The sequence below is a fragment of the Varroa jacobsoni genome, unplaced genomic scaffold (genome assembly GCF_002532875.2).
Source record: "Varroa jacobsoni isolate VJ856 unplaced genomic scaffold, vjacob_1.0 scaffold_1426, whole genome shotgun sequence".
Classification (NCBI taxonomy): Eukaryota; Metazoa; Arthropoda; class Arachnida; order Mesostigmata; family Varroidae; genus Varroa; species Varroa jacobsoni.
Genome location: NW_019214328.1, coordinates 136,507 through 152,414, shown reverse-complemented (window position 1 = coordinate 152,414; position 15,908 = coordinate 136,507). Strand labels below are relative to the sequence as shown.

Genomic DNA, 15,908 nt, shown 5'->3' with positions numbered 1-15,908 from the left:
CCATCGAGAGTGCGCCGCATGGTTAGCCAAGTTGCGGTAATAGCTAAAGACCATGACCATGCTAAGATGTCTAGAGGGCACTAAGCAACATGACTTCCGTGGGTGTCGGTTCTCGATGAAGGCTTTGATAGCGAAGACTGGGCCTTTGACAAGCGGGAGCAAGGCAAAGCGCGTTTGATTTTTCTATTCAACCAAATCAGCCATTCATTCACTGAACAACCCGAAGTCTGACTTCAGGTGAAGCTAAAGGAGAGGTCTTACAGCTTGAGTGCTAGCGCCAAAAGAGTGAATCGGAATCAGCAGTCCCTGAGATATTGCTCTCGATATTTGCACGGTCTCTGCTGTGCTGAATGGGTGCATTCCGCTAATTAGCGTGTCGTTGTCTATGTGTCATCCCTTCTAAGTTTTTCTGAAGCAGTATCTTTGAAAAGCAAATGACAAGATACCGTGTATTTCACTAAAGCCTTGTAAAAGAAAATACCGCACCATCCATCACGTTTTTCTGCTTACCATTCAATAACTATATGTTGTACTTGATTCGCGGTTCAAAAAAGCGTAACTTTGCATGGGCTAGCTGAATCCATGTTAGATGATTGCAGGGGCATTTTCTATTATGACGTGCGTTGAAGTTCTAATGTTGATCTATGGCCATGTTTTTGCAAATGATCAATAAACAAACAATTTCAGGCTATCTTTTCGTTATTTCACAGGAATAATATGTAACCCTGTTATTAACAATGCTTCATCTTAGCTTTAATCCAAGACGGTTTACTTCAACCTAATCAATTGGTAATTGCCAACTGACAAAGGCTTTCACGTGTTTACAATGTAGTCCGCCTCTTTTTAGGAGGCTCTCTATGAAAGTCTCGTGTAATTTACTTACGGCAACTTTGGAGGCTACAGTTTTTCTACTGCTATCCTTCTGCGTATAAAGAAATCAACAAGTTAACGATTTAGAAAGCAGGGTCAGCTCTATTATTAGAAATGACGTCATGTTATTTATGCCTGTCGACTCAATGCCATACACACTGTACAGAAACTGGAATACGGACATGTACACGTTGATATCTCCAATAATTAACTAGGAACATATAATTTGTTAGCAGTGCATCGGCTTAGCGCAGTCGATGCACTGTCTTTCTAGTACTTATTGGACGCTGGGCACTATAAGATATGCATGAGGATAACGGCAAGTCAGTCTTTCCATTTTTCTACTTGCTTATTCGGACCGCGGGTACGAATACGTAGGATAGTTAAATCATCCATTATTATGCCCTGTTCGAACTTTCCCCGGAGGAAACGATGGACTGCTCATTGGCTAGCGGCTTTACTACACTTCTTCTGCCCCTACAACGATCACCAGCGTCAACGCGTGCTGTGCTTTTCGTTCGAAGCTACAGTTTGCTAGAGGCTTCTGCGGGCCTCGAATTTAGTCAAGTCTGTGACCTAATGAAAAGGAGAGATCAATTCTTATTTCCTAGAAGGGAAAAAAGTGAAGGAGTACGTGGAGGCTGTATGGAAGGTAGCGCAAACGACGGCGGTTCGTGATCTAGGAGCGTTGCCTATGCTGGCCAGAAGGTCTCTAGCACTTCATAAGTTCCTTAGCATGTGCACGTATGCGCTGCACGCGACTTGGTCCATCTATTGATTTGCCCCCGCTTTCCGCCCAAAACGCAAAAACAAGCGTGTCGGTTAGCATACAAGCCTAACAAAACCAAGATTTCGATCGTCGGCCTAAAACACTATTCTTGTATAGCTTCGCCTAACACCAGCGCATGTTACTTATTGATTTTTCAAAAACATCTCCGCTGGTCCGACTGTTTTTGTCAAAGGTCTTAGGTGGGTGATTCAGCAAGGAACAATTATCGATAACGGCTAGGTACTATATATGTAGCATACAGAGGATTAAGAGTCGTCCGTACCTAAAAGTGATGAAACCACTTAAAACGGTAATTCTATGTAATATTTTTTCTTTTGCGTATATAAAATTTGTCAAAAAACCTATATGCTTTAATATTGTATAAAGTTATTGAGGATTTATTTCTGAGAGACATATATCATATCAACTTACAGAAAAGCATAATAGAAAAATACACTTTGCCTACATATAGGGCAGCAGGAACTTTAGGTGCACGCCAATAATTTTAATGTTGAACGAACATCTTTTCCTCACTGAAACGTGACGTTAATTAATTTTCACATGCGCTTTGAGTACCTATGCTAGTAAAACTTTGCTATTTTAAAATGCGGTCAGTACGTTTCATACTACTACTATAGTACTATAACCGGGCTTTTCTTGCGTCCTCACGCACTTGCCTCAGCGCTCAATTTCCAGGCGCATTTCAAACCCAATGGGTTCCAGTTTCATTTCTGAAGTGATTGTTATCCAAGAAGTCCCTTTATGTGATATAATAAAACCATTTATTTTGGTGATTACTTATGCTTTTAAACGTATTCTACGGTTTATTAATGATTTACTTAGATACTTAATTAGATTAGCAAATAAATTCATTATTTATATATATATACACTTGAAAATAAGAATAGAAGCTAATAGGTTAAAATGATTGGTAGGAGAGCCAATAAACAGAATAGGATCCAACGAGTAGCCCTACATGTAGATGGACATCCTCGAGGTGCTTTTCGAAGAACGCTCTGTCGCTTGGCGGTTTTTCAATGACGATTGACGAGTTCCCATGGCAGCATATATTCACACAGCTATTGATAGATTTTCCCTGGAACATTTACTTCAAACGGATGTAATCCTAACCGAACCGGTGTCGAACACAAAACTTGTGCTAATTACGAAAACGACAGAGGTTTGTTGTATTATAGTGACTAAAATCGAAAGCAGGTTTTCTTTATTTAGTTACGCTTGTCGTCCTTCTTAACCTTTTAAACTTCCTTATATAATATAGGCTACTTAAAAAATGCCACGTTTTCATGAATGACTTCATCTTCAACTCCTGAGTCTTCTTTAGCTTTTCGAATCTCGCAGCTGAGTTAAATGGTACTACTTCCGGAAATCGAAGTTCGAAAGCTCTGGCCAAGATTAGAAGCAGCGCATAGGTCCCTCAAACAGCACCGAGCGTCGTCAATTCAGAATCGATCGCGGACCGCTTTCTGCCGAATGTTAAAACTTGCACGTTAGGCTACATTTTGATATCACCTTTTCGATCAACAAACAGACTAACAGATAAGTTTTATAGGTCTGATATAAATAATAATAATTGGGTATAAATAATTAACCAGGACTTTAAGCGACTCTTTTATACGCAAACTATTCACGACGAACTTATTTTGCAAATAGTTATTGTAGGTACTTTATTAGTTATAACTTTATTAACAAATGACTTCCTTTGTTATTTGCCTACTCGAGCCCATGACGCACTATAAATAACAAAAAAAAAACCGGTGACATTAGCTGAAGATTATTGAAGTTATCCTGCATGACCACGGTTGCTTATTTTCTCAAAGTTGGCCGAGACGAACGGGCAGATGCTTCGTGTCGTATGTGGTAATTTGAATATTCTGTGCGCATTGGGAATAGGGACATTCGACCACGTGAAAATGTCAAGAAATCTTTGCGGTAGGCTACCCCATAAACAGCCAGCTAATGTTAACATTTAGAGACAAACACTCCTTACAGCAGAGGATACATGAACGTCATCAAAAGCTACGGTCTACTTTTCTGTTCCATAGAACTGTTTTGAATATCTTTATGTTAAAGGAGGCCGATCTCTGATCATCCTAAAACTAAGCTACCTTTACTTCACAAAGTTGGCCGCATTAATTACATCCGCCGAATTTTATTTAATTTATGCATATTGACGATGATTTTCTTGAAATTTTTCGTGTATTATACTCTTTAATTATTGGCTATCTTTTACTTTTTCATCTGCTTTCCGTATACGGACTAACGGCTATAATCCCACAGTCTACTGATTCTATTCTGATTAGTTTCTTATCAGTTGGATCCACAATTACGAGGTTCAATTTCTTGAGCTGACGAGGCCGTAACTCTCGACATGTTGGATGTTGCTATTATATTATATATATTATTCAGTAAATAGGCAGTGTATAATAGCAATAACAAATAGATACTTGCTTTATTGTGACACGTTTACTCGTTTTCACTGTAGTCGTTTTGCAGTTAGTCCGATGTAACTTTTAAGAGAGTCTCTAAAATTTCGAAATGACAAAAATATTGCACGGCACGCTCAAGGTCATATGAGACCAGAATTGGAAATATCAGCCAAAAAAACATACTGATTGGATAAACTGAATACTATATGATGTGTTAAGCAGCCGGTGACTTTCACAAAATATTAACCTGAATAGTTTGTACTGACTAAATTTTTAGAGCTTTAAAGGTCGGCATTAGAAAATATCTGAAGCGCGTATTTAGCTGAAGACCAGTTGCTGTTCACCATATTTACCATAAAGGTACCTAACGTTACCACGAGGCCTTCAAACCTATTTACTGACTAGTTACACCCAGATCAAACTATAACTTAATATTTGAACTTGATATGCGTGCTTTACTGATGGCCTTCATGAAATCTGTGAACAGTAATGAATTGTCCAAGCTATCCTTAACGAATTTCAAGAAAAGCCACTCGCCTTTAAGGAGTTTCATCTGAGTGCGACTTTTCCCAGTACTTAAGATTGCATTGCGAAGACGCCACGACGTCATCGATACCGTCACATAGATAATTTGCAGAGCGGACACCACAAGCGAAAACATTAATACGGCCCACAACAGAAGATAGATCTTCTCGATGAGGACATTCATAGCTAGCAGGCAGAGAGCATTGATGTACTGTAAATCGCCCGTGGGACCGTACGCATGGAGCGTACACTTGGCAGTCTTAGGAAAAACGGCATCAAGAACGGGCTTACCCATAACCCACTTTGGAAATAGGGTAATAAATTGATTGTCGAGAAAGCTCTGCGTCAGGCTTACCTGCGCCACGGCGTTTATGAAATAAAGAATCTGACTGAATATGAACCAATTAACATATCGCTTATTGTCGCACTCAGGACGAAGTGTAAACAGAAGGGCAAGTTCGCTTATACGAGGCTCACGCTCATTCATCGGCATTGTTTCAAGTTCATATAACCGCTCAAGAAGTTTTTGAACTCGGCCTCCTTCCATGGCTTTCCAAAGTATTCGGGGTACCTACAAAAGCAGTGGATAGAACGGTTAAATAATTAAAATAAAGGACTACTTCGTCTAGCATGTAAAAACGTATTGGGAGATGACCCTATGTTTAATACAATATCTGTGAGTACTCTCTTCAAAGATTGTGATGAGGAGACAGAAAATTAAGTTTGAGCAAAAGACATGGCGATTTTGTTTTACGGTTTGAAAACAACGGTTGTCTGTTTCTTTCTTAAAAAAATTATCGCATATCTTCATTCATCGTACATGTTTCAGAGTATCGGTTAGCAGGAGGAATAAAAAGCTATTTAGAAGCAGACAGACAAGACTGGTAACCACCATCTTGGACCACCTATATCCGAACGCAACAAGCTTTGCACAACTAACATGAGAAGTCTCGCTATTTGTCATAATCGACTTGAAATCAATCAAACTGACAGAAACCATAGACATGGTTTTTTGACATATATATATATGTTATACGAACATTTACGACTAATGCCTACCTATTTACATATTGGGATAATTCTTCTGAAGCTCCGTTTGACGGCAAAAGATCACCTGAAAATTACCTGAAAACATGCAGCTTGCATAAGTAGGCAAAGAGTAACCCATTGGTAATAGCGTATATATACGACGCGATTTCTGGAATCTCCATAAATGTTCTTCACTCCTGGGAAAATGTTCTCTTCTGCAGATGGCCCATCAACGATAAACATCGACTGTGCGTAACACCACTGTTTCAGAAGACTGAGAAAGAACATAGCTCCATGTTGACTTATGTACTGATATATTAGAGTACGCACATACCTATATGGTATCATACATTTGCACGTGACAACGTCATTACACCGTATGCGGATATCTTATTTAACGACGTAACTGTTCTTCTGTATCATGATTTTCTATGACAAACAAACAAGAAGGAAGTATCAACCAACTTCTACCATATTAGGAATAGGGTACTAACAAATGTAACGAGTAGCTAACTAAAACCCAGGCACAAAACGGGTAACCTCTCTTTAGCGGTTACAGCAGTTTTTTTCAGTTTTGACGAAACTTCCACCAACGATTTTTGGGCATTTTCGGAGCTTTTAGGTTTAACGATATATTCAGGTTAGTCGCTTTGTAGAAGAGCAACAGCTTCTGATCTGAATTTACCTTTGCTAATCTTCCATCCCGTTGTGCCTCACCTAAGCGAGCTGGCATTTTTGCATTTATACGAAGCTTTCTAAAAAAAAAAAAGTATTCTCCTAATCTAGAACGATGGTACAGGCGCGGTGACTTTTAGTGGAAAGTTCAGTGAAATGTAGTCCATGCTTTTCATATCAAATGACTATTGGACCTGACCTCACGCCGGCAACGTGACGTTAATCCTACGCCGAAAGCGAGGTCAGCGAATTTTCACTCATTTACCTATTACTATATATCCAAACAGTGTCCAATGACTGTTATAGATAGAAAAATTACAGGCAGTACCAATATCCACTGAAAGACGCCGCGCTAAATATCGTAGCAATAAATTAGCAATTTCAAAGTTACTCACGAGCTGTCAATCATCAGATTATCTGGTCTCATGCATTCTATCGGTGAGTACCAAGACGTTACCCCAGTGAGAATGGCGCAGGCCAGTATCACTCCAAATGCCAGCTTGTAGTGTATAGCACTGAGCACAGTGTCCGTTGTGTAGTCAGATTTCGGTTGGAAGTAGCGCACGGCAGAAAATAGGACGCCGTCTAGACGAGACATTGTCTGCAGGTTCTAATTAGCTAGTTAAACTGAGAAAAACTCTGTATAACATTGGATAGTCAGTTTTCAATTTTTGATACAACGGGTAGCGCCATTAACAAATTCGTGTGGTACTCTCACACGGATTTTTTGACTTTAAACGATAAAGACCTAACTAAGGGCACTTAATTGTAATATTGATCGAATGTTAAGTTAGTACTAAGAGCATAAAATCACGAACTTCTTCACAAACTTCGTTTCTAACTCAATTGAATGGCAATTGGCGAGCTGTGACAATCAGTTGGCGAGGTAAGACAGTCAAAGAAAAGAGGTAGAAAATCCGTCAGTTGATATGTTCAAATTCTCGCGCGAGAAAAAACAAGCACGCCATTTAGCTTGATTAATGTAACGTAGGATTATTTAAAAAAAAAAAAGTGCGCTTGACATTTCTGTAACGGCTTTTACAGCTTTTTTTGTTTAGCTCTTTCTAGAATTTAGCGCTATAGGTTAATATTTTTAATATAAGGACTACGGATGTTTATGAAGGCTTCCCGGCACCAAAATTGTATCAGATTCTATTCATGAGAAGTAAGCTGAATTTTTGACTAAAAACGATTTATTGGAGTGAGCCATAATGATCATATATTGATTTTTAAAAATTGTTGAGTTATATCATCGAAGTAAACCACCGATTTAGAGGTTTTACTGTACTGAAAATGGAAAAAAAAAAAAACGAACAAATTTTTACGCTCATGTTTCTTTATTTCATTTACATCAGTCATGTAGCATACGCCACTGATAAATGCGACCCCTGGATTTCTCCGCTGAGAAAAACAAATACTCCTATATAAAGCGAAATACTCGTGGCAATGGATTACCATTAAGTTGAAAATATAGTTTTTTTCACAGCAAGCTTATATATGGGGCTGTAAAGGGAAGACAGACATGTTTCCTCAAACGGATACCTAAATAGGTTTTGACATCGTTCAATGACTCTCGAAGAACTACGTTACCTTCATATAGAATTTGTTGAATACAAATTGACTTGATAAAAAGCTTAGAGTGTTTAGGCTGTGTGTCACGTTACCCTGAACGATATAATTGCGGCTGTTGCTCAATAACAAAGAAAATCACTGGACGAATGGTAGTGGTGTGGTTCGTGGAGATTTTAGTATTGCGCCTCTGAAAAAAGGATGGCACCTTTACAGATATATTCTATAACAAATGCAATAGGCAGTTCCTTTTAGGTATGATCCGACCATCATATTACTGATGAATGAATATGGCTCACAATCCTAGTTAATCATGAAATGCGTGCTGTGGACCATTCTATTAAGCCATCAGGTTACAATGACAGACCACTTCTATCTTAACGTCGCGTGGAGGGCCGATGTTGCGGCTGGTCGGTTACGGAAATGTCTGACAACGACTGAAAGAACGAAATAGAAGGAGGCCCCTACAGACAAAAAAAAACACAGAAAACACTAAACGACGAAAAACCTATGAACTACCTGTGTAAAGACAACATGATGAAATAGAATTAACGACAACAAATTCGATAGACATTGGCCTCAGCGGCGGTGGCGGCGGCGGCGGCGGGCATTACGAATAAGGATTCGACAACACACCATTGCTAGTCATCGGAACGCAAAGCTGCACCTCCTCGGTTCGTTTTTATCTTTCATTCTCAATAGATTCCGACACAGTACACGGCGGCGTAGCTCGCGTTCGGTCGACAGTAGATGCAATATGGCGAGGAACGCTAACAACAGACGATGACGTTGAGGGGGTTACAATTTTGCGGCGATACCACCGCTTCACTTTGCTTCATTGGCCTGGAGCAGCAAAACAGAAAAGGCCGAAGAACGCTGCTCGGAGAGCTACCCGCCGACAAGATAGGGCAACAGTATACAATAAAATCCACGTTCAGGAGCTCCGAAGTATAGAAGAGCTGACGCACCACCTTCACAGAAAAAAGAAAGTCAAAGTCAAAATCAAAAGCGCCAACCGAAAGCACGCCATGTGTAGATAGCATGGATCTAAACCGAGGAACGTGATAGCGCGAGTCGTTCGACCTTGCTACTGCTGTGCCTATCGTTTTTCGCGTTCTGTGTGAGCCTGCTCTTCGGTCCGAGGCGAATCCTGTCTGCCTACTCATACAGAAGGCCGCAGAACAGAAGTCGTACTCAAAAAGACACATTAGTAAAGTCAAGTACAGGGAATTGGCAGTAGTCCGTTAGCAACGTCACTTGCTGGTTGTGAGGGCGGTTGTAGGCTCGTTGGTACGTTGATGGCAGGCCTGTGTGCGATTGATGTGCGCACCCGTTGAGATGGCTGTGTGCTGGGGCCTGAAGCAGGAAGCGAGCCTCAGTTTTGCGTCTGTAGGAGAATCAGACGTAGACTTTTTGGTGTATAGTAGCAAAACGGCCGGCGAGACTGCCTGACACTGGATCTAAGATAGCATACAAAAGTAAAGCATTAACGGGGAACATCGGTATTACGAACGTGCTTGGGTAAACTGTGACGTAGAATGGTAGCTGGCATTGGAACCGATTTTAGGAGCAAAGATAACGATGGCACTGGTAATATCACCATCATTATGGTATTAACAGTGCCCAACAGCTACTCAATAATAAAAATGTCCTGGTTAAGGTTAATGCGGCCTCATGTTCATAAGCATGAATTTTGCCAGAAAACTCGGGTGCAACGTAATGTAGGTGATCGGCATGAGCAACAGATGTGAGTGGGGTCTGGTCGTCATGACGAGCGGTAAAAAGGCCATTGCACAGGCGATGAGCAGAGTAGCACATGTCCGAACAGCAGAACAAGCCCAGCATGAGCATTATCACGAAGATGCTCTATTCCCCACAAACGTCCAATTCAAGGATCACATCGGATCTTACATAGCGTTCGCCATTCGAAGCGTCGGCAAATATTTGTCTAGGGGCTGAAAAGAACGCTATATACAATTAGTCTGCATGTTTTCATCTAAACCACATCAGAGAATTATCGCATAGTTGTTTAGAAGAATCGTTATACGGTGGAGAAGGCCTTTTGCTTATCGAAGAGGATAGCTAATGTACTTCCATCAAAAGACAGTGTCCATAACAAGAACAAGGAACGGTTAGTTATAGACTGGAGCCATTAAGCCCGGAAGATAAGGCAGTTAGCCTTAAAAATTGACGGCGTTTATAAGATGCATATGAAATGTGTGCTGTTTGGGAGCATTTGGTGTGTGGCACGACAATATACTAGCATAGGAAGGTTTACTGTAACATAGCCTGGAGCTAAATATGTGCTTTAAAAAGCTAAGTCAAGCATAAATAGCGAGAACAAAACTAATATTGGGTAGCTAAATGAAGATCTTTCTTCAAGCTAATGAACGTGTTCAAAACCGTACAGCAAGTTCCTCAGTGTTGCTTCTTATTCTGTCCTCTGCGACTTCAGCCCAACTGATATTCCACTTAGACACCTATTAAATTCAAGCTTAGTTCGAGTATCCTAAAGTCAAATCATCTATGGTGTCAGATGGAATGCATTATGGGCCGCTGCTATACGCTATCGCTGTCCGCGTGCGAGATTTCCCTGCACGGTCCGTCGCCCTGAGTCGATCGGCTGCCTCGCGTGGGAACAGTTCCCATGCCTATGAAACCTTATCCACCACCTCACTAGCGTCTCGGCAAGCCCCGAAAAAAAAGTGGTAGCTTCAGCGTACCATGTATCCGAACCTTTATTTTCTTATGCCACGCGCGCGCATCAGACGTAACCGTTCGAGAAGCCGGTGAGTGGGGAAAGTGGCCATACAAATGTTGTCGATGAGTGTAGAATGCAGCGAATGGCAGAAAGCGGCGAAGAGAAACAAGCTTTGTCAAGCGTCAGCTAGCTTCAGACGGATCACCCTCATCGGATACACTTTTTAGACTCATTATTTTATATAACGAACAAGCACGCTACTCTTTTCTTTAGTATTTGACTACACAGTAATGACTACACCGGGCCTATTCAACAAAGATGAACTGGATTTATAGTTGCGCTGCGTAGCAATTTTTTACCCATTTGCGCCGGGGCTAGTAATCCTAAATATGAACGCCATGGACAGCATGTGACTGACATGACGTTCTATGCTGCAGATCACAGGGATACTGATAGCTGTTCACGTTCGGATCTGAATGCCTGTATGGTGTAATGGTAACTTATTGTCCTATTTCAAGCATTACTAAAGTGACCTAGGTTTAAATATGTGGGCAACCTGGCGGAGACACACTTCAGTTCATGCTAGAAAGAGCCAACCTTCTGAAACAATGCTTGACAATTAGGTAAGTCTGAACTTACACATAAACACACTTTAATAAATCCAATAAAAATCCGACCGAAGGACTAATGAGTAGAGTACTCTCTTCCATCCTCGACCCCTTCCGATTACCTATATTGAGCCAGCTACCTATAAACTCTTAAAATATCGTTAAAACCTTCTACTGCTGGTTCATAGCTGGATACGGATACATGGACAGACACTAGAAAATGTTATTTAGTCCTTCATTTACTGCAAACCGTCATATCGTCGGTTAGTGTAAATATCTGTGTACAGAAAATTTACTTTCGTCACTATGAGTGCGTCCATGAACGCTAAAATAATACGCCATTCGAAAGTTCTATCGCAAAGTAAACCTTCTCTAAGGCGGCCGGCGTGGGGGTCAGGACACTCATTCTTCTGCGGACATCGCAGTCTTCGTCCGTTCGCTGTCAGTCGGCCAGTTAGCTTAAGAGAGAGATAGTTAAAAAATGGCTGATTCAGCCGGGCAACAGGTATCAGTCAGCCACCGAGCGATGCATTTGCTCGTCATCTCACCGCTGCTATTGAACTGTCTATTTCAACTTTTTTTTTCTACTTTTATGCGCTTTTTTTGGTATGGCCACCGCTGCAGTTTTTTTTCTATTGGTATTCTCTCCCTTGCTCTTTGCACCTTTTATTTTGTTTTTTCTGCAGTTCTATATTTCCCCTTTTTTTGTCGCTACTGCTTCTTGGGTAGGATTCTCCGACCCGGGCGTGTGACGATGCTTTGGCGACGCGGGGAGCACTGGACAAATGGACAAGCGGCCGATCGCCTCGACCGCCCACGCGAAACCGCACGCGACTGGAGTCAAACTGAGCTTTTACAACGAAGCCGACTAACCGGTAATCAGGGGGTTACCGGTTACGGACAAAAAAGCCATACCGACCACAACAGCAATTCTATGGCGGCTGCACAAGCCGCTATCAACAATGCCAACCCGCCTGCCGCAGACAACAAAAATTGAATGGCTTCGAGAGGAAAGAAACCCCATTGGGGAACGAGAAGCGGCTAACCAGTTGATGTGCCATCAACCTCCATGGAACAGAGAACGTCCTTTTGTTGTATTGTATACGATTCTGATATTAATAAGATGCACTTAGTAGATGATGACTCAATTGGCAGGAAATCGATGGTGTAAAAATCCTGCTCCAAAAAATTATACTGCTTAGAACAGAATTTTACAAAATGACTGAAAAGATTTATTGCTCTTATTATTCTCCGCTGAAATTCAGTGCATAGGTTTCTATTCACAAATGTGTGTATATATATATATATATATATATATAGTTTGTTTATACCGTCGTTCATGTCAATTTTGCATGACGAGCTCGTTCATATATATACATATATGTGCGATAGACCTTTTTTTTGCTAAACAGCAGGCCGAGACAGCCCCTCGTGACCAATTCAAGTCATGCAAATAACGCTTATTTCGCCCTGGTGAGCGGCAAAAAGCCACTCTTAGTTGTTGCAATTTTAAGTTATCCAAAGAGAGTTTACGAAAGCAAAGAGGAAAATGCAAGCTATACCTTTCTCATTCAAAAAACATCATAGACGCCTAATAGGAATATAACGGGATATTTTACAAGGATCTAGCTGACCTATTTACCGGCATGTTCGTCGTGGTCCAGACGCCGCTTTGCGACGCGGCGGGCGTCTGGCGACGTCGGTTTGACGTTGAAATTATTAACAAAGCTATCTGCCGCAAGTTTAGTTTTATCGATAGGCCGCATGCGCTATCTTAGACTAGACGTTCTCTATTATAGAAGACAGATGTCTGCGTTTGAAGCTGTCAACATCCACTTTATTGATATCAATAAAATGTCATTGACAGTATTGGTTGTATTGGCTTGGTTTAATAAGTTTCTGTTGATCTTCTGGCGTAGCTCAGATTCAAATTTAGATCGACTACACAGTCTTTGCTCGTAAGGCAAAAATTTCATTTTAAATCTATTCTTTTACTTTTATTTTTGAAAATTTCATGTTTCAATGTATCCGATAAAATCCACCGGAAAAAGCCTCTCGTCTATTTAATAGAAGGCTGTCACGTAGGTGAACCACGATCCCATGCGTAAGCGAACGGATTTCGTGAATTTGAATGCCGGGTCAAAATACGTCAATATGAATGCTTTCGTAACGTCGTTAGAGCCGTTTCCTTCAATTGGAAGATATTCTACTCTCTTTTGATGCATATGAGTCTGGACCGCTGGTGGAATCCCTGGAAGACTCTCTTAAAGGTACATCAAATAATTTCGTAATCAATGTCAGTTGAATGTTCATTATCATAATATAGAAAGAGAAAAAAAAACATTTTGACAGACAGCGTTCCTAAACTTAGTTAAATATCAACAAAGAAAAAAAGAAGCCAGTGCATCATCACTATTTTCTGCAAACGAAGTTAATTCATCAATTGACATTTTACATTATGGCGTCCAGCTTACGGGATTATAACACATCGAAAGAACCAGCGAGTATTTAGCGAATTGCGAAACAGGCCGAGAATTCGTGTATGAAGTTAACGAACTACATAAACAGCCGTAATATTACAAGGAAAGACTGCCACTTCGTTTCATATATGTGATGTTGCCCGATACGGTTTTCCTCATGTTATTTCCATATAACTGATCATTGATGTTAACGGGCAACGTTGGTCGACAACAGCGATGCAGGCAATCTCATGCTTATTTTTTGAATAGTAGACGAACCGTAGTCACGCTGAGGTGCTGTGCTATGTAAGTTGCGTGCCTTTAAGGTGGTGATTAGCCCTGGATTTCTATGAAGTCACTAGCCACCCGAGTTTATTAGGGTTCACTGATCACCTCAGTAACGTTTTGGTGTTTATCCGTGCTGATAATGACGCTGAGTTTGCCATCAGAAAACCGCCTACTAGATCCGTTATTACGTCGAGATATTACTCCATATTGTTAAGTAAGTTGCATAGGCAGTCACTGTCATTGGGTAGCATCTAAAGCCAATGAGGTAGTATGCAGTGGATAAGGTGGCTGACGGGGCGCTAGGGTTCGTCCGGATATTTGAATGTTGCTTTTTTTAGTTTTAATTTCCATAATCTTATGTCAGAATTGCTCTATATCTGTATATAGTGATGGCCATCTCTACTAGCATAAAATTATAGCGGGTTTACAGATGAAATGTTTGAACGAGGAACAGTGTTGAAGAATTTCTTGGCGTAAGCTTGGCATACTCTGACTCGAAGTAACGCAGTGCATCGAAGACGCTTTTAATCGAAAACGTTAATGCTGTTATTATCTCTACATGGTGCAAGTGGATAGAAGAGATTAGTCTGATGTCTGGGAAAATAAAATAAAAATCTCGAAAAAACACGAACGATTCAGATTGCGCATATCGCTCTCAGCTATTTTTGCCGTAATTAAATAGGCGTAGTTATTTACGTTTGTATGAAATAACAAATTGTTTGAGCCAGAACTCTCACAACCAAAGGAGTTACTGAGTCACGCCCGAATAGGAGACGTAAACTGAGAAAGAAAATTAGCACAATTGCATCCTTTTCGGTTGCTATTTTGCAGGAAAGATCACACAAAGTTACACCCGGCGATGTGCGCTTTTTTCAGTACGTTTCTAAACGTTCCATCTGTATCTTTTATATATATGTCCAGGACGTGTCCAGAAAATTACCAAAAACGATACTGCTCGCTTACACAGACGTACAGTTATACTATGTGATATGTCTAGAAATGGGGACAAACTTCGATGGAACTTTATTCGTTGACCCCAAAAAACATTTGATTTTGGTTTATTGGCCTTGCACGGGTTTGCAATCAATGCCACACAGTTCGTTTTGTAGACTGAAACGCAAAGGTACAGGCAGGAGCGGCAACCTCAACTGATTACAATGGCGATTCGTCAGGTTCACCACCGAAGAAGACCTTCCGCCATTTTGGCCGGAACATGTCTTCATTTAGCTTCTCGGCTCGACGAGTCGTTCTGAGTTGATCCGACCGAAAGCGTTAGGTGTCCCATAATTTTTAGCTGGTAACTAACGGAGGGTCACCGACAGTGACCGAAGGCACTCGCTAGTATGCTCGAATATAGGAATCATGGAAACTAGTGACATAGCTTTATCTACGGGAGAGGGACCACGGCACCTTAATGCACGGCACCTTAATGCAGTGAAAATTTTGAATTTCCCACTTTGTGATGCCCTAGCGGACTGGACACTTTCAACGAGATTAAAGCATCACGATATGGTGGGCATGCTATGAGTTCTTCGACACTGGTGCAAGTGCAAGACGAATTTCGTTGAGTGGTCTCCCCCGATTTTTCGAGGGACAAAGCAAAAAAACGGAAGCAGGCGAAACACAGACAAATATAGTGTCAGTTGTTGCTAGTGTACATGCTACCTGAGTAAAGAACGTAGAAACGTGACATTTCAGCAGCAGGGTGAGCGACTAGAATATAGGACATTTGTAGTAAAAATTATAAAAAGCTAATAATCGTACACTCCTTAGGACGTCATTATTGCGTAGCCGTAACAGGTGGGCGCAAGCATTTGTTAGCAAGCAATTATAAAAAAAAATGAACAACGTTTCCCCAGGTTTCAAGATAGGGCGGAAAGTCGATAAAGCAAACGTGCCTTGATGATGAAAGATTTGGCCAGCGCATGGACTAAAGGGTGGTAATGCACAATTATAGACATTGTCAAC

At 41.0% G+C, this 15,908-nt stretch overlaps 1 protein-coding gene across 2 annotated transcripts; it reads right to left on the bottom strand.

The window, feature by feature from the left end:
- Nucleotides 1–2,820: 2,820 nt before the first annotated feature.
- LOC111269957 (innexin inx7) lies at nt 2,821–7,168 on the bottom strand. Of its 2 annotated transcripts, XM_022849907.2 has the most exons (4): nt 6,711–7,168; nt 5,737–5,914; nt 4,624–5,182; nt 2,821–3,123 (listed from the first exon to the last, which is right to left on the bottom strand). In XM_022849907.2, exons 1-4 carry the CDS (start codon nt 6,911–6,913, stop codon nt 3,095–3,097), a joined length of 969 nt encoding a protein of 322 aa, XP_022705642.1. In that variant the 5' UTR covers nt 6,914–7,168; the 3' UTR covers nt 2,821–3,094. The 2 variants fall into 2 exon arrangements, with proteins under 2 accessions (XP_022705642.1, XP_022705641.1); XM_022849906.2 differs by lacking the exon at nt 2,821–3,123 and having other exon boundaries at nt 4,082–5,182.
- Between the last annotated feature and the right edge of the window lie 8,740 nt (nt 7,169–15,908).

Bases quoted from the DNA above. Each gene is read 5' to 3' on its own strand.
- LOC111269957 (XM_022849906.2), bottom strand. From the start codon at position 6,913: ATGTCTCGTCTAGACGGCGTCCTATTTTCTGCCGTGCGCTACTTCCAA. The intron at 5,915-6,710 runs GTGAGTAACTTT...GTTCTTTCTCAG, and splicing joins AATCTGATGATTGACAGCTC to TCTTCTGAAACAGTGGTGTT. The intron at 5,183-5,736 runs GTAATTTTCAGG...CTGCTTTTGTAG, and splicing joins TGCAAGCTGCATGTTTTCAG to GTACCCCGAATACTTTGGAA.